Raw genomic sequence first — 26,440 nt, 5'->3', positions numbered from 1 at the left:
CAAAGCCTGTCCACCTTCTACAAGGCACAAGTCAGGAGTGTGATGGAATACTCCCCACTTGCCCCTGGAAGGGGGCAGTCCCAACAACACTCAAGAAGCTTGTCACCATCCAGGACAAAGCAGCCCACTTGACTGGCACTACATCCACAAACATCCACTCCCTCCACCACCGACGCTCAGTAGCAGCAGTGTGTACTATCTACAAGATGAACTGCAGAAATTCACCAAAGATCCTCAGACAGTACCTTCCAAACCCATGACCACTTCCACCTAGAAGCACAAGGGCAGCAGATACATGGGAACACCACCACCTCCAAGTTCCCTTCCAAGTCACTCACCATCCTGACTTGGAGACACATTGCCGTTCAGTCACTGTTGCTGGGTCAAAATTCTGGAATTCCCTCCCTAAGGGCATTGTGGGTTTACCTATAGCACATGGACTGCATTGGTTCAAGAGGGCAACTCTGCATCACCTTCCCAAGGGGGAAATTAGCAGTAAATGCTGGCCCAGCCAGTGACACCCACATCCCATGAGTGAATGAAGAAGGGTAAGGAAAGCATCTATTCACATTTTGATTGGCTGTGTGAAAAGATGCACCTGGAGGATGAGCCAATGGCAGAAGGAAAGTGGCCGGAACATTCTGGTTGAGGCCACGTGATGGCACGTCTAGTCGTTGGTAACTGCCCCTCCCTCAGATGACAGAAGCTGGCGGCATCTTATCAATGGGAAGTGGAGTCAGTGTGTCTCAAATTACCACAGCATAATGATTACACTTCCAGATTAGCTCAGTCATAGACTACTAATCCAGAAAATATGACCTCAAATTACTCCAGTGCAGCCTCAGAACAAAAAATTAGCTTGATAAAAGTCTTCTGTCAGGAAACATGGCTCTGAAGCCATCAGAGTCCTGTAAAAATTCTCTGCTTGTTCATGTGTATCTGGTAGGAAAGGGGTTCTAGGTCTATTTATGAATCCAGTCCCTCACCAGTCTGACCCTTTAAGTTAACTGGGTCAAGGAAGACAGTTTGTTGCAATGGACATTAACATACAACAGTTCAAGAAACCAGATTGTCACCAGGTCCTCAGAGGATTGGGAAAGAAACCTCAGCCTGTCTCACAACACTCACGTCGTTAGAATGAACTAAGAAATTAAGTTTAGAGAAAGAAAATGAGCTCTTCAGATCTCCACTGCAGCTTCAATATTCCTTTGGAAATGGAGAAAGACATTCCCCTCTCCGCAACCCTGCAGATCACACCCTCCCTACCCTCAGCCTCATCTAAACACCACTCCCTCAGCAGTGCACTCAGACCTCTCCTCATTCCATCAGTGCAACTTTCTGAATTAAAAAAAGGAAAATATAATGTCTCTCACAATCTCAGGATGCCCTTCACAGCCAATGAGGTCTCTGTTGTAGCATTGGAGGTATGGCAGCCACTGCATGCACAGCGAGCTCCTACAATCAGCAGTGTGAGGATCACTAGATGATCTGGTCAGACAAGAGAGCAAGCAATGGAAGCTAGATTCCTTCACAAGCCATCCCAGCTCTTCAGGCTCCTCTTGCCTCTTTGCTGAAAACATTAATGTTTTCCTCCTGGTTATAATAATGACACTGACTCTGGTTTCTTTGTGATGTGTAATGTGTCGTGTGAACAGGAATATTGGGACTGGGGGAAAGCAGCAAGCCTGAGTGAACAGCTTCAAGTAGTTTAGTTGTTAAGCATGGAATATTAACATCTTCACTGGGAACACTCAAATGGTCAAATCAGTCAAACATTAGTTTGAGCTGTCTGTCTATCACACAAAGCTGTTCACTGTTAGAATTGACAATAGAGTTCAATTATAAAGCACCCATTATTTGCAAAGAATTACATAGAACTTACAGCACTAATCCAAATCCAACCTTGAGATACACTCTACCCAAGCTCTCTCCCAGCCTCGTCAACTCATCCTATAAATAGGGTCTTGATTGTCAAGAGGATCAAAGATTACAAGGAGAAAGCAGGAGAATGGGGTTGAGAAACTTATCAGCCATGATAAGTCGATGGGCTGAATGGCCTAATTTCTGCTCTTATGTCTTATGGTCTATCTGCATATCCTTCAGTGCTTGCCACCCTCATGTAAATCTTCCTCAATGCGTTGAAACAATTCTACCCCCATCCAAACCACTCTACCCCACTCCATGGGAGCAACTCCCACATTTCCTCTACCCTCATGGGAGTGAGTTCCACAAACTTCCTCCCTCTATGGAAGTGACTCCCACATTCTTCCCCCTCCCTGTGACAGCAGGACCCACATTCTCCACCCTCCTCATGGGACCGAGTCCCACTCCCCCCTACCCCTTCAGGGAAGGAAATCTGCTGCCCTACCTCGTCTGGCCTACATGTGACTCCAGACCCACTGCAATGTGATTGACTTCTAACTGTCCCCAGGCAATTAGGAATGGGTAATAAATGCTATTTAGTGATGCCTTCATCCCATAAATGAATTTAAACCCACCCCCACCCACCAGCCGAGGGAAATGGTCTCTCCTGAATTCATTACTGTTTGATATAGATGGCTCCTAATTTCCAGTTTTACCTCAGAGCTGGTAACATCTTCTCGCTGACCCCTTCATCATGTTAAAGACCTGTAGAAGGCATGCCCCTAGCCTTTGCTTTTCTATATGAAAGAGCCTTAGGATCAAAATTCCTGAATTACGGAATAGCGTCTCCTCCTTGTGTCACTGGTTGGGGAATAAACATTCTTCTCCCTCCAGAAAAGCAACCTGCTCACCTTCTCCCTTGGGTCACTGGTCCTTTGGGAGCTTTTGTGCCATTTGTGTGCCAACTTAGTGCCATTTGCACCTGAACCTGCTCGTTCCAATCCCGGGCAGTGGGCAGCAGTAAAATCCAGGATTCCAGACTCCGATTGCATCAGGAATTGGCCTGGGATCACCGTGAGTTAAAGATGAATCTGCCAGGTGCTGCTGCCAGCAACACTTCAGGCTAACAACATCACAGGGACATTCACAACCATCTGCTCCTCTCCAACTGCTCTCCCAACATTTCGATTCTTAAGTTACAACATTCCTGGAGAGTGAGATCTGTTTGACGGTCACTCAAAAAAAATCACCCAGGCAGGTCACAGGGATCTTTCTGATTGGGCATTCTTGAGGATGGACATTTTGTACAACCAATGGCAAGAGTGTTTGGGGGTTGGGGGAGAGAAGGAGACAGTGACAGAATCTCCAGGAATACTTCCTTTTTCATTCATTCACGGGATAATTGCCATAACCGGCTGGGCCAGTATTTATTACATATCCCCGATTGCCCAAAGGGCATTTAAGATTCAACCACATTGCTGTGGGTCTGGAGTCACATGTAGGCCAGATCAGATAATGATGGCAGATTCCCTCCCTAAAGGACATCATAGAATCAAAGAACCCCTACAGTGTGGAAACAGGCCCTTCGGCCCAGCAAGTCCACACCAACCCTCAGAGCATCCATCCCAGACCCATCCCCTTGTAACCCACCTAAACTACACATACCTGAACACTATGAGCAATTTAGCATGGCCAATCCACCTAGCCTGCACATCTTTGGACTGTGGGAGGAAACTGGAGTACCCGGAGGAAACCCACACAGACACGGGGAGAATGTGCAAACTCCACACAGACAGTCGCCTGAGGGTGGAATTGAACCCAGGTCCCTGGTGCTGTGAGGCAGCAGTGCTAACCACTGAGCCACCGTGCTGCAACATTAGTGGACCAGATGGGTTTTTATGATAATTGTCGGGGTCACATCACAGAGACACAGTTTACATTGCAGATATATTAAATGACCTTCAATTCCACCAGCTTGTGAGGTGGAATTAGAACTCACGTACACCCAGAGCACGACCTGCATTAACCTCTGTGTTATCACCTAAGGGACAATAGCCTGTCAGGATGTGCCCAATGGAACCCAACAAGGATCTGCCTCAAATCTGTCTGGGGTCTGAAATTATTCACTGCAATTATAAACGATTGAAATGAGATACTCACTTTTTCGAATTGACTCTGAGCTACTCAATACACAATGTACAGGAGGAGGCCATTCAGTCCCTTGAGCCAATCAATAAGATCATAGCTGCTCTGATTGTAATTGCAGATCCATATTCCCACACGTCCCTGGGGATTATGTAGGAAACTGGAGTTGAAGTTACATGGGGAGGCGATGGCCGAGTATTATCGCTGGACTATTAATCCAGAGATGTGGATAATGTTCTGGGGACGCAGGTTTGAATCCCACCATGGCAGATGGTGGAATCTGAATTCAATAAAATATCTGGAATTAAGAATCTAATGATGACTGTGAATCCATTGTCAACTGTCAGGGGAATGAGGGATGGGCAATAAATGCTGCCTGGCCAGCAACGCCCTCATCTTGTGAATGAATAAAGGGGAAAAAAAAATTAGCTGTGATCCTATTAAATGGTGGAGTTGTCTTTAGGATTTGTACAGTCTACTCCTGTCTTTTTGCTTAATTTTTACTTTTTTATTGGATGCAGGTGCCATTGTTTGGGCCAACATTAATTGCCCATCCCCAACTATCCTGGAGAAGGTAATGGTGAGCTGCCTCCTTGAACCATTGCTGTCTGTGGGACATCGGGATATCCACAGAGCCGCCCTACATTCCTATGTACACAGAAGCATCATATCACAAACTGACTTCAGCAAATAAAAGTATAAGGGCAGAACAAGTGAGCCCACTCCTATTTGCAACTAAGTGAACCTTCCCTGGTCTGCCCCCAGTGCCAGTATGTCTTTCCTTGGATAAAGGGCCTAAAACCGTGAAGTAAAATAAAAACTGTATTAATTAAAATGTCATAAACTGGTGCAGAAAAAAAAAAATCTGGCTTTTGTCGCTCAAGGACTAGGATACAACACAGTAATGGCCACCTTTCAGTTGTGGTTAGACCACATTGCGGCAGTCACTCCTGGTCCCAGAAGCAGTGCTTCTGGAGTCATTATGAGTGGGTCCAGACACAACATCTTAGGAAGGATTATTTGTATTCAATTGTAGGATGTGAGCCCTTGAGAAAGTGGTGGAGAGATTCCTTGATATGGGATGATTGGCTTCCTTATGGTCTATAGTTCTTAATGTTAAAACATTCCTTCATGGGACACGGGCATCGCTGGCCAGTCCAGTATTTATTGCCCATCCCTAGTTGCCCTTGAGAAAGTGGCGGTGAGCTGCCTTCTTGAACCACTGCTGTAGATAGACCCACAATGCCCTTAGGCTGGAAGTTCCAGGATTTTGACCCAGCCACACTGAAGGAACGGAGATATATTTCAAAGTTGAGATGGTGAGTGGCTTGGAGAGAAACTTGCAGTGGTTGGCGTTCCCATGTATCTGCTGCCCTTTCCTTCCAGATGGAAGTTGACTTGGATTTTGGAAGATGCTGTCTCATTCTCAAAGCTAAAGGGATCAAAGGGTATGGGCAGAAAGTGAGAACAGAGACTGAATTCGACGATCAGCCATGATCATATTGATTGGCAGAGCAGACTCAAAGGGCCAAATAGCCCATTCCTGCTCCTATTTTCAATGTTTCTAGGAGATAATCTAATTAACTTCCCCTGAATCGAGAGGAGACTGATGGGCAGTAGTTGGACAGTCCTGCTTTTTGTGTACAGGACATACTTGGGCAATTTGCCACATTGTCGGGTAGATACCTGTGTTGTAACTGTACTGGAACAGCTTGGCTAGGGGAGTGGCGAGTTGTGGAGCAGAACTCAACAGAACTATTGGCAGAATGTTGTCAGGGCCCGTAGCCTTTGCAGTATCCAGTGTCTCCAACCGTTTCTTGATATCACGTGGAGTGAATCGAATTGGCTGAAGACTGGTATCTGTAACGCTGGGGATCACTGGAGGAGGCCGAGATGGATCATCCATTCAGCACTTCTGGCTGAAGATTGCTGCGAATGCTTCAGCCTTATCTTTTGCCCTGATGTGCTGGGCTCTTCCATCATTGAGGATGGGGATATTTGTGGAGCCTCCTCCTCCAGTGAGATGTTTAATTGTCCACTACCATTCACCATGTGACAGGACTGCAGAGCTTAGATATGACCAGTTGGTTGTGGGATCGCTTAGCTCTGTCTATCTCTTGCTGCTTTTGCTGTTTGGTGTGCAAGTCGTCCTGTTTGGTGGCTTCACCAGGTTGGTACCTCATCTTCAGGTATGCCTGGTGCTGCTCCTGGCATGCCCTCCTGCACTCTCCAATGAACAGGACTGATCCCCTGGCTTGATGGTAATGGTTGAGTGGGGGATATGCCGGGCCATGAGGTTACAGAATGTGCTGGAGTACAATTCTGCTGCTGATGATGGCCCACAGCGCCTCATGGATGCCCAGTCTTGGGTGGCTAGATCTGTTCAAAGTTTGCCCCATTTAGCACGGTGATAGTGCCACACAACACGATGGAACGTATCCGTGAAGACGGGTCTTTCTCTCTGTAATGACTGCACAGTACTCACATCTTTTGACACTGTCAAGGTCAGATGCATCTGTGACAGGTAGATTGGTGAGGACGAGGTCAGGTGGATGTTTCTGTCCCATTGGTTAGTCTAGTGGTAATGTCTTTGGGGACTGTACCAGCTTGCTCAGGGGTACTGCTGCCCAACCACTGTTGGTGGTGGACAATCTTGGAGGAGATTTTGGAACTCTCTCCCATGAATAGCCACAGGTGCTTGACCGGTGGTAAAGTTTAAACTTGAGTTTGGGGAGCTTTTTGGTGTCCACAGGGAGAAAAGCGAGGAAGTGGAGATCAGTGATGACCTCACCAAATAGAGGAATAGGATTGAAGGCAGAGTGGCCTCATCCTATACTTCCCTCTTTGACCAAGTTGTTAGTCACCTGTGCTAATATCTCCTCCTTTTCTCCCTGTGTCAATTCTTTTTTGGTTTATGTTGCCGGGTGTTGTCTTGTGATGCTTTATCACTTTAAAGGTGCTATACAAAGGAAGATCTATTGTTGTTGTCAGATTCACATGCTCAGATGCTGATCTCTCTCTGCTATTTGACCAGGGAACCTTTCATATTGACAATGCCTGTCCCTCAACAATTCATCACTGACCTCAATGAGCACAGAAAGCAGAGTTTCACATTGTAAGATATTCATTCCTTCATACCCACTGACATACAGAGAAAGCAACTATATTAATGTGCCTCTTGCTAAACTACCTCAGAGGCTGAGTCCTGGTTACAGGAACTCTGGAAACCATTCTGCAAATCTGCTTACATCAATAATCCTCAACCTTGCCAAGAAGCACAGGATTCTGTCAATGCCACCTTAACTTCCTTCAGAAACCAATGTATTTTTGGAACTGCCATCTGTGAGAGTTGGTGAGCCACCTCATCACGAAAACAGTTTGAAATTAGGTCGTGGAATAAATGCTTCCTTGAAGCAGCCGATTGGGTCAGATCCCAAGCTAACAACAATAACTTGCACTCATATAGCACCCTTAACGTATGCAGCATAAATAACTACCATTATACCAAAGACCCCAGTTGGAGCACCGTGAGCAGATCTGGGCACCACACCTTAGGAAGGATAGATTGGTCTTGGAGAGAATACAAGATAAACCACTCCCACTGTTTGGGGATTCTAGAACTAGGGGCATAGTCTGAGAATGAGGGTCAGACCGTTCAGGAGAGATGTTAGGAAGCACTTCTACACACAAAGGGTGGGAGAGGATTGGAACTCTCTTCCACAAACAGCAGTGGGTGCTGGATTAATTGTTAATTTTAAATCTGAGATGGATACATTTTCGTTAAGCAAAGGTACTAAGCTCCAGCACAAAGACACTGTGTGTGGTGCCAATATTCAAGGAGGAAGGATGAGCGAGGGCAGTGAAACCAGGTCTGTTGAAGCATACGGCTTCAGTCTCACCCAGGCTGGCTCTCTGGATCAATACCATAGGCCACCACCTATCACTGAATCAATCTGGACCAGATGGGACTTGAACCTGGGCCTCGTGGCTCAGAGGCAGGGCATCACATTTGAATAACGGCATGTCATTTGCTGTGGCAAGTTTCTTTCTTTATGTTCCTATGATGTGTCCTGTTGACTCGAGTCATTTTATCAACTTTCAGACTAATAATTATCCCAAAATTCCTTTCACCCATCAAAACATCATTCACTCCCACTTCACTATTTGCAGGGTCCAGCTCAGAAGAATGTACAAGAGGTGAGAGTAGAAACAGGCCAGTGTCCCCTTCAACCTGTTTCATTCAATAAGATCACAAGCCCTCCCCTTTCTTGCCCAACTTTTGAAGCACTTGGTTGATTTAAATTCAAAACAACTATTGATATTAAAGTTGATAAACTATTGATACACTATTGATATATTCAATCACTGAAAATCCATAGTTTTCTGGGGTACAGAATTCCAAGGGCTCACAAACTTCAGAATAAAGACATTCCTGCTCATCTCAGACCAAAACAGTGGAGCTATTCTGAGATTATGACCCTCATTCTAGATGTCAATGCACTGGGAACCATCTCTCAGCATCGACCTTGTCAAGCCTCAGAATTTTAAGAAATATATTACTGTTCCTTCACTGTCACTGGATCAAAATCCTGGAATTCCCACCCTAAGGGCATTGTGGGTCAACCTACAGCACATGGACAGCTGTGGTTCAAGAAGGCAGCTCACCACCACTTTCTCAAGGGACAACTAGGGACGGGCAATAAATGAGGTCCCATGAAGGAATGTTTTAACATTAAGAACTATAGCCCATAAGGAGACCAATCAGTCCACATCAAGTCCATGCTGGCTCTTCGATGAACAATGGTCCCTTGAGGAACAGGCAGCCAGACAGTGAGTAGACCTGGTTTAGACACATTCACCAGCTCTATTCAATTTTACAAAGGGAACCTCAAACAGGCCACTGTGGGCCAGTGAGCGTGACTGCTTGGCATTGACTCATCAGTATCATGACATGCCAGTGTGTGATATGCTGCACTTTTGGCTCCAAAGGCATCTCTTTGTCAGGTGGGTGACATCGATCTCCAGGTAAAGGGCACCTTGATATCTGACCCAATGAACACAATCAATAGCCACCAGCTCTCAGTAATAACACAGCCTTCAAACAGCTCTTTCATTCCAAGCAGTCCACGCTTTGTCCTGTTCCAAATGAGCCTGCTCCCAACTTCATCGCTCTCCTGCCTCTTCCTCTCAACATCTTCTTCCTTTCCTTCTCATGTGTTTATGCAGCTTAACCTTCAAAGTATCCACAATATTTCACAACCCCACCACGAGTTCCAAAAGCCCAGCCCCCATGGGAGTGAGTCCCACATTCCTCCCAACACCTCCCCCCCTACAAGTGAGACATTCTCCCTGCTTTCCAGGAGAAGGGGTTTTCCCGGAATTCCTGACTGGATTTGTTAGGGACTACCTTTTACAAATGGCCCTGAGTTCTGATCTCCTTCTCTGAAACATCCTCTCCTAGGTGACGATATGAAATCCCTGCATGTCAGGTCACTCCTCAACCTCCTTTTATCTGGAGAGCACAGTCACGGCCTGGTCACCCTCTGCTGAAAGGTATAAACTTCTAAAATCTTTCCTGTTAAAACATTATTCCATCTTCTTTGATGCCTCAATATCTTGTTTGCAATGTGGTGTTCTGAAGTATGCACAGTGTTCCAAGTGTAGACTAAGCAATATATACAACTTGCTCTGCTTTGTAATTGTATTCCTCAAGACAGAAACCCCACTGACTTGTTGGACTTTTTATGGGCTTTATTAAGTGGTGTTGCTGCTGTTAGTGATTTGTACTCCTACACCTCTCTGATCCTTCACCCCATTTAGACACTGAATTCCTAAACATATCGATACTGACTACCAACTTCTCTGGTCCACACATTCCAACCAAACTCCAAGATTAACAAACAGAACAGCCAAAGAGCTCATGCAGGTTTAATGCACACCAGCTCATTCCAAACTGTTAGGATTACTCAAAAATTATTGCAACACCTCTTAGGTCCGTGGCGGATGATGGTCACCTTGCTGTAAATTTAAAATAAAGACTCCTTGTTATTGCTGATGGAGAACATTTTTACACTCACAAGATTAAATGCAGAACACCGAAAACTAATGGAGGAGCCATGGCTTAATTGAAAGAGATATCACAGGTTGGAATCACTCCTGACAGCCCAATATTTTAATAAATCTGTCAATTTGAGTTGAACTCCCAAGGTAACAGATACAGGAAATTGGGAATAACAGTAGACAGAGCAGGGGAGTGAAATGTTGGAGAGAGTAAATCAATGTAATTTAGATCCCATCTTAAAAATCGTGACTCTGTTCTTAATTCTATATTTCTGTAACCTTTGAAACATCTATTAACAGTGTCAGGTTGTAATTACACAGCCCTGCCTTAAGGAGGGGCAGGAGAGCAAACCTAACCGTGACATTTTACATTGACACTTCCCATGAGAAATAGGGGTATGGGATCAGGGAGAGTACACACATTAAGATTTGATTAATTCACCCCATTGTAAATATTGTATTGTACATAGAAATAGTCTTAATAATCGGGGGTAGTCCTATGTTTTGATGACATGATATACTATGAGTAGATATTAACTACGAACTGAACCCCAAGATCAGGTTATTACACAGCTCCTAATTTTACTGAAAATATTTATTTTCCAGAACAATTTATTCAATTCTCCTTCTCTGACAGTTGGATATATCATTGCAAAGCACTGAGTCACAAAATTAATGACAGATCACATTTCACACAGGATTAATGACTGCGATGTCATCTCATCAGTTGATGACAGACGAACAAATTTAAAATAATAACCAGACATGGCAGATGGTGACAGGTGAAAACCTTCACACCGGTGCGACCTCACAGCCCACCACTGTAATGTTAACATGAAAGGTCATGGACACAGACCTCGACACCAGTACCTAGTGAACAGGGCAATGAGGGCAAGTGATGGAAACCAATGGATGCAGCAGAGTACAATGCCTGGCTCTCCCTGGGGAACGCACAGAGTACGCCAACACATTTAAAAGGGATGAGCTGTGACAGAGGTTTACAGATGCTGAAGGTGTAGAGTTTAGGGGGAAGCGAGTTACAGACGGAGAGGAACATATAACATTCATTAGATCAGAGGAAGTAAAGTGACATGGATATAAGAGGAGATATAAAAGGATGTTAGTGAACAGCAAATCTAGAACAGATAGAAGAAAAAATCCAGAACAGATAACAGAGTAACCATAGCACAGGTATCACAATAAATCTAGAATATAGTACCTTTCCATTCTAGAACAGGCACCAGAACAATTCTAGAATAGTGTGAATCTTAAATATACAATAGATTCACTCTAAAATAGTGAGTAAGTAAATCTAGAGCAGAAAGAGAGTAAATCTAGAGCACACATCAGATTGACTTAAAGACAGACAGCAGAATAATCTCACAGCATGTATCAGAATGAATCTAGAGCATAAAGAAAATGGTTCTGGTGTCATGAACAAAAACAAAGTTGCTGGAAAATCTCAGCAGGTCTGGCAGCATCTGTGGAGGAGGAAACAGAGTTAACGTTTCGGGTCCAGTGACCCTTCCTCAGAACTGATGGTGGCTGGGAAAACGTCAGTTTATGTGCAGAAAATAGGGAGGTGGATGGGGTAGGGAGTAAACGATAGGATAGAGCCCAAAGAGAGAGAAAGACAGTTGGACAGACAAAGGAGTTGCTAACGATCAGGCTGGGAGGGTGAATAGTTGTTAATGGGGACTGTTAGTGACTAACAACAGCGGGTGTGTAGTGGCAGGCTATGTGGTAACAAGGCCTGGTGTGTGGGGTAACGGGCTGGGACATGGGAGAGTTTAGGCCCTAAAATTATTGAACTCAATATTGAGTCCGGAGGGCTGTAGGGTCCCCAAGCAGGTTCCGGACTCAATATTGAGACTGTCTTTGGAACTGTTTCTCAGCTTATTGCTTCTGAGCCACATGAACACCTTAGTCTGTCAGAGACAAACTGGCTACAGGAGAAAAAATGGAAACAAAGGCCACTAGGGCAATTCATAAGAAGCCGAATGCAATGGTTAGATAGCTGGTTTATACAAGGCCCAGGTTCTATACAGCCCCCTTTTGAACAGACATTTTACAAGAGGCTGAATAGGAGACTCCCACAAGGGAGATCATAATATCACAGAACTTTACAACATAGCTGGAGGCTATATGGCCCATCTTGCCGGAGTCAGGTTTTCAAAAAATCTACCCAATTAATCTCACTCCCCTACTCCTGTCCCATTGGCCAGCAATGTTTTCCTGTTTAATTATTTCTCCGATTTCCTGTTTGAAAATTATGATTGAATCTGCTCCTACTGCCCTTTCAGGCAGCACTGTGCCGATCCCAACAACTCACTGTGTAAAACAATCCCCCTCATGTCCCCACCTCTGGGGGTTTTCCCTGATTCCCTTCAATCTTTCTCCCTCTGCTCACTGAGCCTCCTATCCCTGTCTCCTGATTGACTCAATTGAATTCTCTTGACAATTTCTCTCCGTTAAGGAGGTGAAAGGTCGCAGTGAGGAGCAGTGACTTACTTAGCTGCATCCCGCAGGTCTGTCACGTTGCGGGTTCTGCCCTGGCCATCTTTGAACGTGGTCTTGTTGGCCACCGTCAGAATTCCGTTCTTGGTGGTGAAGTCAGGAAAGCAACGGCGCAGAACTGGTGAGGAAAAGGCAGAAGAAAATCAGACCAGGGCTGGGCAGAAATCCTGCCATCCACGCTTAGCGACAAACACGGCAACAGCAAAATCTTTCCAGCCACCACTGGACCCAGTCTGAACACTTTCATGGGCATTTGGCCCAAATGGGTCATGCTGGGGTTTAGGAGACTCCAAAAGCCCCTCTTCATCCAAGCCCATCACTACAGCCTTTGATTCTTTCATTCCTGATTTTATCCAGCGTTCCCTTAAATCTACAAGATGATCAGAGGATTAGATAGGGTGGACAGTGGGAGCCTTTTTCCTCGGATGGTGATGGCTAGCACGGGGGGACATAGCTTTAAATTGAGGGGTGATAGATATAGGACAGATGTCAGAGGTAGGTTCTTTACTCAGAGAGTAGTAAGGGCGTGGAATGCCCTGCCTGCAAAAATAGTAGACTCGCCCACTTTAAGGGCATTTAAATGGTCATTGGATAAACATATGGATGATAATGGAATAATTTAGGTTAGATGGGCTTCAGATTGGTTTCACAGGTCGGCGCAACATCGAGGGCCGAAGGGTCTGTACTGCGCTGTAATGTTCTATGTTCTATCCAAACTATTTGCCTCGACCACTCCCCATGGAACAGAGTTCCTCAATCTACGCACTCCTTGTGGTAAAGACATTTCTTCTTGAATTCCTGACTAGATTTATTACTGACTGTCCCATATCTGCCACCTCTCACTTTAGACTACTCCACAGGTGGAAACATTTTTCCCAAGTCTGCCACATCAAATCACTCCACGATGACATTTATCATGATGTGTGGTGGATAAAGTCAGAAGTCACACAACACCAGGTTACAATCCAACAGATTTATTTAAAATCACAAGTTTTTAGAGCCCTGCTCCTTCATCAGGTGAAGTGTCCCTGACAAAGGAGCAACTCTCCAAAAGCTTGTGATTTTAAATAAACCTGTTGGATTGTAACCTGATGTTGTGTGTTTTCTGACATTTATCATGTCATTGCCTTGGTCCTTCCCCATAGCAGAAGTGTCTAAGACCAAGTGTCTTAAGCTTAAGGTGAGGAGGAAGTGGTTACAGAAGATTTGAGAAAGAAGTTTTGAGCTAGAGAGTGATGAAAATATGGAAGGTGCCACTTGAGACGGTGATGGAGGCACAAACTCTCACAACATTTTAGGAAGCATCTAGATGAGCACTTAAAATACCAGGGCATAGTAGGCCATGGACAAAGTACAGGTAAATGGGATTAGTGTAGTCTGCTATTTGTTGGTCAGTATAGACATGGTGGGCCAAAGGGCCTGTTTCCATGCACTATGACTATGACTCTTTCCTGCTCCTGGAAAATTAGCTGACAAAACTGCTCAAACAATTAGAACCTCTCAGTTCTGAAACCAGTCATATAAATCTTTTGTGCCTTTCATTTTTATTTTCATCAACCTGTTCAGACATGTTATGACACGTTTCTGGAGCAGGTTGGGATTGGAACCCAGGTTCATTACCAATGGAGCACAGGAGCCCCCCTCTCTCTCTGGCCTTTTAGTCTTTCACAGGAGGCTGGTGTCTCTGGCAAGATCAGCATTTGTCGCAAATCCCAAATTGCCCCGAACTGAGAGTCTTGCTCAGGCATTTCAGGCAGCAGTTAAGCACCAACCCCCATTTGAAACAGAGATGAGGAGAAATTATTTTTCTCTCAAACAGTCGGGAATTGATGGAATTCACTGCCCCTGAACGCAGCGGATGTCGGAACACTGAGTAAATCGAAGGAGGAGATAGACAGATTTTTCATTAGCAATGAGCTGAAGGGTCATGGAAAGCAGGTAGGAAAGTGGAGTTAAAACCAAGGTGAGATCAGCCATGAGGACAGCAGGCTTGAGGGGGTGAATGGCCTACTCCTTTTTCTTGTTCTTATGCTGTTATGCCCTGGTCAATATTTATTCCCCAATGAACAATTTGTTTGTTTGATCGCTGTTTGTAGAACCTTGCTTTGTGAAAACTGGCCAACTGCAATAGTCCCAGAACGGGAACAGTCCTCTCGAATCAACCATAAAGGTCTTTGGGACATCAAAGCTGCCATTTAAATTCAAATCTTTGTTCTCTTTCCTCAAGTTTAAGATGATGCTTTTTCGTTAATGATTGGCTTGATATCTTTACTAGATTGCTATCCTCCAAACATTATACTTCATAGAATCTTAGAATTCCATACAGTGTAGGAGCAGGCCATTCGGCCTATTGAGTCCACCCGAACCCTCTGAAGAGCATCCTACCCAGACCCAACACCGACACTCCCCCACTCTATCCTTTTAACCCTGCATTTCCCATGGCTAATCCACTTGGCCTATATACATCACTCGACACTATGGGCAACTTAGCATGGCCAGTCCATCTAACCTGCACATCTTTGGACTGTGGGAGGAAACCCACGCAGACACAGGGAGAATGTGCAAACTCCACACAGACAGTTGCCCAAGGATGGAATTGAACCCAGGTCCCTGGCGCTGTGAGGCAGCAGTGCTAACCACTGAGCCACCAGGTGGGAAGTCATGTTGAAGTTGTATCGGACATTGGTGAGGTCTCTTCTGGAATACTGTGTTCTGTTCTGGTCACCTGGTTATAGGAAGGATATTATCAAGCTGGAGAGAATTGAGAAGAGATTTACCAGGACATTGCCAAGCATAGAAGGTTCGAGTTATAAAGAAAGCCTGAATAGGCTGGGACTTTTTCACAGGAGCGTAGGAGGGTAAGAGGCAACCCGATAGAAGTTTATAGAATAATGAGAGGTATAAATAGAGTTAGTGGTACTTGTTTTTTTTGCCATAGGATGGGGGATTTCAAGACTATGGGACACACTTTTAAGGTGTGAGGAGGGAGACTTAAAAAAGACAGTAGAGGCAATTTTTTTACACAGAGGGTGGTTCGCTTGTGGAATGAACTCCCTGAGAAAGTGGCGGATGTGGGTACAATTACAATGTTTAAAAGACATTTGGATGAATAAATGAATAGGAAAGGTTTGGAGGGATATAGGCCAGGAGTAGGCAGGTAGGACTAGTTTAGTTTGGGATGATTTTCGGCACGGACTGGTTGGACCGAAGGGTCTGTTTCTGTGCTGTATGACGCTATGATTCTAGTCTATTTAGTCTTTTTTCCACTGAAGAATCTGCCTAAGGTAATAAACACATTTCATCGCTGCATTACTGTTAATTTAGCTCCACTACTTTGCACAGGATGATCACATACTCGCACTTTGACAGTGAGCGAACCCAAACCACACGAATCGTGGGCAGGGGACATTCATTCAACACATGATTCCTGAGCTCACACACCCATGCGATAGCAGTCTGTGTGGTGCACCTGCTTCCCACCAATTCCCTTCCTTGCCCCACCCCTCAGGACAAGTAAGTACCAAATGCGGGCCAGTATTGCATCAAAGGAAGACGTGATACGTACAGGGTCGGCTGGGAACAATCATTGATGGGCAGTCTTCATCTCGAATCACCTGGGAAGCAGACTAAAATACAGAGGGCAACACAAGAAGAGGTTGGTTAAAGAACATCAAATAGCCACTCGGTCATATTGAGCTGGAGCATTACTGGAAAAAAAAAGACACATTTTGTTGATTTTTTTCATCTTGCATAAGAATACCAGTTCATGGGGATTTTAGACTGTATGAATGAAGACTGACAATTAGTTGGTAAGTGGACTCTGGTTGAGACATTGTTATCAGGAATGCATGTGCATCAACAAGCTGAGTCTCTTTTGGCAATTGTCAGGATGGGTAATACGTTGTGAAATGCAGCGAGATCCTGGTATAGACAGAGACAGGAAAGGTCATTCCACCCATCTTGGTTCATCGTTCAAAAACAGCCAAACACATTACATCCTCCAGTTATCCAATATCACCAACTATTCTCCACAGGAGACATGGTCCTTCAAAGAATGTGCTTGGTTGAAGGGGTTTACTTACAATTCTGTTCTCCACAGAGCTAAAAGCATTTGGGGACAGTGATGAAGCTGTCAGAAAAATGGTCCAAGTAAAGCAGCACTGGGGAGGTTATGATATCGAATAGTCCAAAGCTTGCTCCCTTTTGAACTGCGGTAATTAAATCAGTGAGCTGCAAATTGTAAAGCGAATTGAAAGGGTAAAAATTGACAAGATGTTTCCCAGCTGTGGGGAAGACTATAATGAGGAGTTATAAATGGAAGATGGTCCCCAATAAATCCATCAGGGAGATCGGGAGAAACAAATTTATTTGGAATGTGGAACACACTCCAACGGTTGGGGGGAAAGGGGATGTGGGACTCACTCCCACAGGGATGGGGAGGGGAATATTGTGGATTCATTGAGGGGGAAGCCTGATAAACACACGAGGGGGAGGAATCAAAGGGTCTGCTGACAGGGTCAGGTGACGAGGGAAGAAACTTTCTTCATTCAACACGAAACACATCACAGTTACTGCAACAAGGTGAATGATTTAAGAGCAATCATTCTCTCCATAAACAGACAGAAAGCATTAATAGATCATTAATGTCAGCATTACTGTAAATAAATAATCTACTATTTACCCCTTCACAGCTTATCAACCTCTTGCAGGATGCACTGACAGAAGGGTATGATTTTCAACTTATTCAACAGGGTGCCACACAAATTGGAAGAATTTATGAAGAGGGTAACCTTTAAATGTCACTTTGGGACCACTCACTGGATGGTACATTGATGTCAAAGCTGGCAGTGAACAAACTGCAACTGGGCCAAAGAATTCAAATTCGAATTAGAATTAGGTTTTATTGTCACGTGTACTCAAGTACAGGAGGGCAGCGCAATGTGTGTAACGTCACCATTCCTGACGTCATCTTAGGTACAAAGGTACCGAGGTACAAAACCGTAGGGACCAAAATAGAAAAATAAAGAAATTAGCAAGTGACTTTGGTGTAAAAATTACAAAGGATCGAACAGATCTTTGCTGCAGCCTGTTAAAAGCTGAGGTGTTTAAAACGAATAAAGCCAGGCAAAGTGGGTGCTGGTGGAAAGAGGTCCGAAGAGTAATGGAGGGTAAATGTGAGGTGCTACATTCTGAAAGGAAGCAGAAACTCGCTGAGGGGTTGGCGTTCGCTTCTGTCGGCCGAGAGACCTGCCTCTTCTCAGGGTAAGCCACCCAACAGCTCGCCAATTACTCAATCCACCAGCATCAAAACTCCCTTGTCCCTGGGGCCTGGTGTTTACCGCAAAAGGTTAACAAAGGGTCATTGGGCCTGAATCATTGACTCTGTTTTCTCTCCACAGATGCTGCCAGACCTGCTGAGCTCTTCCAGCAATTTCTGTTTTTGTTTCCGATGTTGAGCATCTACAGTTATAAGATTCATAAGATTGAGGCATTTTTCACAGGGTGGACGGGTCAATTACTAGGGGACGCAGGTTCAGTTTGCAGGGGGAGCAGTTTAAAAGAGATGTGTGACGCAAGTTTTTCACATTAAGGGTGGTGAATGCCTGGAACGCGCTGCCAGAGGAGGTGGTAGAAGCAGACACAATTACAGCATTCAAGAAGTACCTGGACAAGTACATGAATAGGGACAGAGTAGAGGAATACGGATCCTATAAGACAGTTTTAGTATGGAAATGCAAAATGTGTCAGCGCAGGCTTGGAGGGCTGAAGGGCCTGTTCCTGTGCTGTATTGTTCTTTGTTTTCTGCGTTTTTTTTCTTGAGATAAAGGGAAAGCAGTGATGGTAATACATTTGAATTTTCACAGGACACAGCGCATGTTGGTTAGAAATGTTTGGGATTGACATACCTTGACAGCATGGATTACAAGATGGCTGATAGATAGGAAACAGCGGGTAGGTATAGATGGGAATTTCTCAGGGACTGGTCAAACTGATTGTTCAAGATGAGTTAATCAACAAGCTCGACAAGGATACGAGGGAGAAACGAACGGAAGGGTTGGATGTCAGGGTGACTCAAAGAGGGAGTGGGAGGATAATCACAAAACAGATGGGTCAAAGTCCTGGTTTGTTTTGTAGATGCCAAACTAATTCTATGCTCTGTTAGTCCACCTGATTGGACCCACCTTTCGAGGAATGCTGTAGCCAGGTTGACAAAACTGGCGGTAATATTCCCAGGAAGTTTTGTTCCATCGGTAATTGTTTTTCACATCGAAGTATCGGGCAAACTGGTTTGGACACTTCTCAACACAAACCTGCACATAGAAAGGAAAACATACCAATTACAACTTTTAAACAGTTCGATTCAGAGCCCATCACAAAAACAAATCATAGAGGAACAAAAATTAGAACAAAGACAATTACGGGCAATGGCCACACAGGCCAATGTCGTCACCGGCTCCCAGAAAGTTCAACCCGAGTAACCTGGACACAAATAACGTTTGCCTGGCAACGGGGAAACATCACAATCCTCCACCAGAAATTCAGTGTAGGATGTACGTCAGCGCTGAGGGAGCACCGCGCCGTCGGAGGGTCTGTACCGAGGGAGCGCCGCACTGTCGGAGGGTCAGTACTGAGGGAGCGCTGCACTGTCGGCGGGTCAGTACTGAGGGAGTGCCGTACTGTAAGAGGGTCAGTACTGAGGGAGCGCTGCACTGTCAGAGGATCAGTGCTGAGGGAGTGCCGCACTGTCAGAAAGTCAGTGCTGAGGGAGTGCCGCACTGTCGGAGAGTCAGTGCTGAGGGAGTGCCGCACTGTCGGAGGGTCAGTGCTGAGGGAGCGCCGCACTGTCGGAGGGTCAGTGCTGAGGGAGTGCCGCACTGTCGGAGGGTCAATACTGAGCTGCAAAGCCAGACCATGGAGACCTACCTGTTTCGTTGGGCATTGTAGGTTGATGAGGACTGCAGGGCTTGCACACTTCAGGATGTTGAAGTAGAATAAAATGGTCTTGTTCCTGAAAGAGATCAGGGGAAATAACTGCAACACTTTTTCAACTGATTATTGTACAATGGAAAGCAAAGGGTCTGTCACTGCATTACTAACACAATTAATGTTTCCAAACTGGAATATGCAACAAAATCCAATCTGTGCCTGGTCATTTAAGGTCTAGAGTCTCTTTGAGAATCTTGACTTGAATTTAAAATTAATCAATCAATGTATTTCTGAACTGCTCACAGTCTTGGAAAGCAACCTTATAATTCTTATGCTTGTATTCAATTCCTTCCATCAACTCACTGCCCTCCTCTCTACCGCCTCCACTCCCACCACTCCCTCTATCCCCTTCACACCGTCCACCCACTCCACTCTCCCTCCATTTCCTCCACCACCCCACTCCACCCCTGCTGCACCATTCCAGTTTCTGAAATCTCCTCACACCCGACATTCCTTCTCAATCTCTTCTGTAACCCTCCCTTCTGTGACATCTCCAATTTTACTCTCTGTACCATCCATGGCCATGCATTCAAGCTGTCTGAGCCTTCAGTCTGGTGCTTCTCCCTCTGCCTCTTCAGTTCCCACTGTATATCTCTCTCATTCTCTCTCTCCCCTTGCTCTCTTTCCTCTTGTCCTCTCATTCTCTTGCTTTCCTCTCACTCTCTCTCTGATCTTTCTCTTTCCTCTCGCTGTCTCTCTCTCTTTCTTCTGACTCTCTCCTCTCACTCTTTCGCTCTCTTTCTTCTTGCTCTCTCTCTCTTTCCTCTCCTTCTCATTCTCTCCTCTCGAATTCTACTTTAAATCACTCTTGAAAATGAAATTCTTTGGCCAAGCTTTTCAAAGCTGACCCAGGAAACTTTGAGAATGGGACAGCAGCTGGGTTTACACTTCTTGCCGGGAATTTACAGGAGCCTGATGACGAAGGATAGGGTGGTGGGACGGTTGGAATAGTTTCAGCTGACTGGGGCGGAGGGGTGGTGGGTGGTGGTGGGGTTAGCGTAGATTTATAAAGGATGGGTTATCTCCAATGAATCTGATTGAAATTCTCAAAGGGACGGCTCCAGTGGGACAAATATTGATGGGTGACCTGTGGATAAAAGAGATTGTGTACAAAGCTCAGTAATTGAAGGTAAATTATTAACATAAGTCAGGACCATGAGCTTGTTCCCAAAATGTCAGCGTGTGAGTGATATCACAGGGATCCATGGCTCATGAATGACATGGATGATGGAATGCAGAGCTACATTACAAATTTGCCAATAATGCAGAGATTGGTGAGACAGTGAGCATCGAACACGCTCAGACCTGTTCAATCCCAGCTCTGGGACAGGTGAGAAATGGAACCCAGTCCAGAGAGAGGGACTCCCCCTCTGCACTACCAAACCCTGGAGCCAGGACACATGCAAGAATAAAATCACAGAGATCTCGATAGATTCAATGAAAGGACAAAAGGTTTCAGCAGGTTTCAAAAAGGTTTCAACTGTGAGCTCAACCACTGAGTACTGAATTTAAGTTAGAGAGGCTTTGTAAATGGTGACCAATGACAGGAGGTAATGAAATGGAGTTTGTTGAGAGCTCCAGGTGCACACATCAAGGAAACATCATCAACGGGCGCAGAAAATTACCCAAAGTGTTGATGGGATGCTGGGTTTTACACCTCGAGAGGAAGAATGAAAGGGATTGGGGTCATGTCCCAGTTGTACATAGCCCTGTTCATAACGCACCTACAGCACAGGCTTCCGGGCCTGGGGACAGGAAGGTCACGGAATTCACTGCACCTGGCCACTTCCAACTGAATTGGGTCCTGGGAGTAAACGCTGCCCTCACCAGCGACACACATCGCGGTAAAGAATTACAAAACAACACAGTAATTCCAGCAGCACTGCATAACACCATCTCCACTCTCAAAGTGAAACACCATCTCCATGAATGCCCCACTGAATTCAAAACAAAAGTTCTCAATGTGCAATGGTCAGCACTTTGTTGGATCACCCAGTTGTCTCATCCCAGCACGGTCCTGACCCTCCAACAGTGCACCACTCCCTCGGTCCTGACCCTCCGACAGTGCGGCACTCCCTCAGTGCTGACCCTCCGACAGTGCGGCACTCCCTCAGTGCTGACCCTCGGACAGTGTCACACTTTCTCAGCATTAGTGATCTGTGCAGATATACTCTGAGGTCTCTCCCTTCCTCTAGCCTTCCCAATACTCTCTGCGTTATTATAGATTCTCTTGCTTCCTTTACCCTTACGAAATGCGTAACCTCACCCTTTTCCAGGTTGAATTCTATATGCCACATTTCCAACCACACCATCCACTCTGCCCTTGGGAAATTCACTGGAAACACATTTCCATTTTGAGAAATAACCATTGAACAGAACTGTTTGTTTCCTGTCGCTGAACCAATTTTCATGTCACATTCCCCTGTTTCCTTTTGACTTTAATGTTTCTGACCAGACCGTGATAGGGGCCTTATCAATGCCGTAATAAAACCCATATAGACAACATCTACTGCACTGCCCTCGGTAATCCTTCTTACTTTCTGAAAAAAATTCATTGAAGTTATTAACACATGACCTTCCTTTAACAACCCCTTTTGCATTTTTTCTTCAATTTCCTCATTTCCTTCCTAACGTCGGCCCTGTATGTTCGATACTCCTCAATGTTTCTAAAAGTATGATTTTGTGAGAGACCGTCATAAGGTCTATCTTTCTGTCTGATCTTATCCTGTTTGTTACTGAATAGTAGGGACAGGGTAGGGTTTGGAGGAGGAGGAGAAGTGTGAGGTGCGAGTGGGGGCTCCAGACTTGGCAGTGTCACCCGTTTTCTCTGTAAAAGTATAAATTCTGTTGCCTTGTTCCACGTCCTTCAAACCCCTTCCTTACATCTATCAATCTCCATTCCAATTTTATTTTTTTTTTATTGTTCATTCACAGGCTGGGCTAGCATTTCTTGCTTATCCCAGAGGGCAGTTCACAGTCAACTACATCGGAATCAGACCCGGTAAGGATGGCAGCTTCCTTCCCTAAAGGACATAAGTGAACCACATGGGTTTTTCCGACAATTGACAATGGTTTACAGATGAATATTAATTCCAGATTTTTTACTTTATTGCATTTAAATTCTACCATCTGCTGTGGTGGGGTTCAAACCTGGGTCCCCAAATATCACCTGGGTCTGTAGATTAACAGTCCAACGACAATACCACTAGGCTATCACCAGTAACCCATTAGTGACCCTTCTTCAGAACGGACTTGAGTTCTCCACAGATGCTGCCAGATCTGCTGAGATTTTCCAGCAATTTCTGTTTTTGTTTCAGATATCCAGCGTCCACAGTTTTTTGGCTTTGTTATCTTGGTTTCTGAGGGAGTGATTCCAGATATGCCCTGCTCCCAGTGTCAGTGTTTCTTTACATCACCCACAAAATGATCCAGCTTGTTCTTTAAAGTTCTGCCTCTTAGGGACATAGAAATATAGAACCATAGATACAGTACAGAGGAGGCCCTTCAGCCCATCAAGTCTGTACCACCACAAATTCAGCGCTACCTACACAAATCCCACTTTCCCGTACTAGGCCCATAGCCTTGAATGTTGTGACACTTCATGTGCTCATCCGACTATTTTGTAAAAGTTGTAAGACTTCTCACATCAACTCCTCTCCCAGGCAGTGTTTTCCAGTGCCCCACCATCCTCTGGGCAAAAAAAAACCTTCCACCCAAATACCCTATGAACTCCCTGCCTTCCATTTATAAAATTTCTTATCTTATAGAATCTCTACAGTGTGGAAACAGGCCCTTCGGCCCAATAAGTCCACACCGACCCTTGGAACATCCCATGCAGACCCATCCCCCTATAACCCACCTAATCCACACATCCCTCAACACTATGGGCAATTTAGCATGGCCACTCCACCCTAACCCGCATGTCTTTGGACTGTGGGACGAAACTGGAGCACCTGGAGGAAACCCACGCAGACACAGGGAGAATGTGCAAACTCCATACAGACAGTCGCCCAAGGGTGGAATCGAACCCGGGTACCTGGCGCTGTGAGGCATCAGTGCTAACCGCTGAGCCACCGTGCTGCCCCCAAATGATGTCCCATTATTCCGCACTCTCCCATCAAGGGAAATAGATGGCCTTGTTTGACTGTACCAAATGACTTTCACCTACTAAACATTTCACCAGTGGCTCATAGAAACATAGAAAACAGGCCAGGTGTAGCCCATTTTGTCCATCAAGCCCCCTGCACCATTCCATTCAAGCATGGCTGATTCTCTGATCACCTATACAGCCCTTCAAGCCTGCTGTTCCATTCAATATGACAACAGCTGATCATCCACTTTCTCCCCCATACCCTTTGATCCCTTTAGCCCTAAGAATTATATCTAACTCCTCCTTGAAAACATTCAATGTTTTGGCCTCAACCACTTTCTGTGGCAGAGAATTCCGCTGACCCCCCTCTTGCTCTGGACTCCCCAAATATCTCACTTTAATCGTTGAAGCTCAAGGAGAGATGGTCCTAGTGTGTACAATCTTTCCTCCAGGTTTAAACCTTGCAGTGCTAGATTCCCTCTGAGGACAGTACATCACAAACAGAGCTGGGAAGTGGGACCTAGAACTGAATGCAGATGGAATCTGATCAGAATTTTGTACAACGCTCACATCATGTCCTGTCCTCTGTCCTCGGCCAACATCCTCTCTGCCTTTTCCATTCTTTTCAGTACTTGGCCACTGTATTTTCTACTTGAATCAAATCTCCCTCCCTCTCCGCCATTCCCACCAACAATTCCCAAATTGCCCAGCGATAGAATTAGTTACTCACTCATTGACAGTTCCCTTCTGTCCACAGAATTGGCCACGGCTATCTGTCGGATACACCACTTTCCTCGGATCTCCATGGACCCAAGCTGAAAACAACAGAAATGCAAATGGTTCACTGATATGTCTGCCATTCCCCTCCATCCCACACAGAAGCCAACTGATGGTCAGTGCTGACAAAGCCATCAGACTGCACCTTTTCTTCAGCTTCATGGCTTCAATCACAACCACCACAAAGCCACATAGTGACCACAGCAACCACCTTCACAACCAAGAAAGGAACAAGGAATTCTTCAATTCCTTCCAGCCAGAAAATGACACTGTCTGAATCTGATTTCATCTCCTGCAGCACCGTAATTTCAGAGTGTTATAGTTTGCTCAGTGTGTCCACCTTGCTGTGGCAACATACACTTTTACAAACACATTACAACCCAGAGTTACAGACAGTGAGTGATGGTGGAGGCTCCACTGTCCATTCTATCTCGAGGTTGACCAGGAATCTCTCCCACTATTACATCTCGCCAATGGGAAGTGCTGAAATGATTTACAGGTCAACTTTTTTGGCCAGTTTATATCTTCCTTAATAATCAGGTCCTCGTGTGGGCCTTGGATCTGGAGTTTCTGATTCGGAGGCAGAGAAATGGCCTGGGGTGCCCTCTGCAAGACTCTGTACATTATCAGTGAAGACTGGCATTGCCAAGACAAGACTGAAGAGTGACCTGATGGAGATCTTTCACATTAGGGAGAGATTTCAATATAGTAAACATAGAAAAGAAATGTTCATTTACAGGGGAACCTAAAGATCACTGATGTAAGACAAGCATTAATAATCTGGTTGGGAAGTCAGCAGAACTCTCGATTCAGGGAGATGGAAGAATGTGGGACTCCCTCCCACAAGGAGAATGGGGCACTTTTACAATAAGATCTTTTCGACTCATCTTTTTATATAGCATTGTTTTTCTTTGTTTGCAAAATAAAGTTTCGCTCTTTTGTTAACGTAACATCAGCGGGCTCGCCTGAGTATGACCAATGACATCATGTTAACCTAATTACAAAAGTAAGATACATCGTCTATTGAACCAGATTTCACTGTGGAATCCAACTTGTCAGTTTCGTTATCAGCTGGAATCATCACAATGTGGTCACAAACCATAAAGACCTGTCTTGATGCCTCAGCGATGGGCTTGCAGCTCTGACAGCACACTGGTTTCACACAAAGGGTGGTGAGTGCCTGGAACGCGCTGCCAGGGGAGGAGGTGGAAGCAGACACAATAACAGCATTTAAGAAGCACCTGGACGTAGACATGAACAGGAAGGGAAAAGAGGGATAAGGATCCTGTAAGTGAAGGCAGTTTTAGTATGGAAGGGCAAAATGTATCAGCACAGGCTTGGAGGGCCGAAGGGCCTGTTCCTGTGCTGTACTGTTCTCTGCTCTTAGCACCTCTCTCAGAAATTCATTGGAGCTTAGATATTTCTGCTCAAGTCAGGAGTGGGGCTTGAACCTCTAGCTCAAAGCTAGAATGCCACCATTGTGGTCAGGCTCCCTCACAAACACTGTCTTACATCATTTTGTACTTTGACAACACAATCTCCACACGATGCTAGTGTGGTTCAGTGGTAGCTTTCCCAGCTTAGATGGTGGTAGCTACACTCCAAACACTTGAGACAGCTGGGATGAAATGAATTTACTGTCACGTGTACTCCCATGTGTACAATGAAAAGTTTACAGTCGCCCCATTACAGTGCCATCTTAGGGGTAAAGGACCCAGGGACAGCTTCTTAAGAACAGATTCTTGGGGAATAAAATATAAAAATAAAGAAATAAGAAGTCCAGCATTACAGATCCTCAGAATAAATTAGAAAAACAAAGAAATAAAATGTTCAGAAGAACAGTCTCTCCAATCCAGTCTGCCCCAGCAAGTAACTGAGGGAGAGGCCTGCACCGCCTCACTGAGAGAGAGAGAGAGAGAGGCGCTCGCACTTGCCTCAATGAGAGAGAGAGAGAGAAAGAGGCGCGCACTGCCTCACAGAGAGAGAGAGAGAGAGAGAAAG

At 45.2% G+C, this 26,440-nt stretch overlaps 1 protein-coding gene across 5 annotated transcripts in view; it reads right to left on the bottom strand.

The window, feature by feature from the left end:
- Positions 1 to 26,440, bottom strand: part of slc44a5b (solute carrier family 44 member 5b) — a 389,888-nt gene that overhangs the window by 130,483 nt on the left and 232,965 nt on the right. For 3 of the 5 annotated variants that reach the window (XM_048601655.1, XM_048601657.1, XM_048601656.1), the window contains exons 4-9: positions 24,393 to 24,477; positions 19,510 to 19,594; positions 18,768 to 18,896; positions 16,151 to 16,211; positions 12,580 to 12,703; positions 9,994 to 10,026 (exon numbers count right to left, since the gene is read on the bottom strand). In XM_048601655.1, coding sequence (XP_048457612.1) covers positions 9,994 to 10,026; positions 12,580 to 12,703; positions 16,151 to 16,211; positions 18,768 to 18,896; positions 19,510 to 19,594; positions 24,393 to 24,477 — 517 coding nt within the window. The remainder of the gene's footprint in view (positions 1 to 9,993; positions 10,027 to 12,579; positions 12,704 to 16,150; positions 16,212 to 18,767; positions 18,897 to 19,509; positions 19,595 to 24,392; positions 24,478 to 26,440) is intronic. The other 2 variants (XM_048601658.1, XM_048601659.1) reach the window with 1 other exon arrangement.

This window comes from Rhincodon typus, chromosome 10 (genome assembly GCF_021869965.1).
Source record: "Rhincodon typus isolate 14 chromosome 10, sRhiTyp1.1, whole genome shotgun sequence".
NCBI classification, from domain to species: Eukaryota; Metazoa; Chordata; class Chondrichthyes; order Orectolobiformes; family Rhincodontidae; genus Rhincodon; species Rhincodon typus.
Note: the sequence above shows the minus strand (reverse complement) of the source record. Positions and strands in the feature narration are given on the sequence as shown.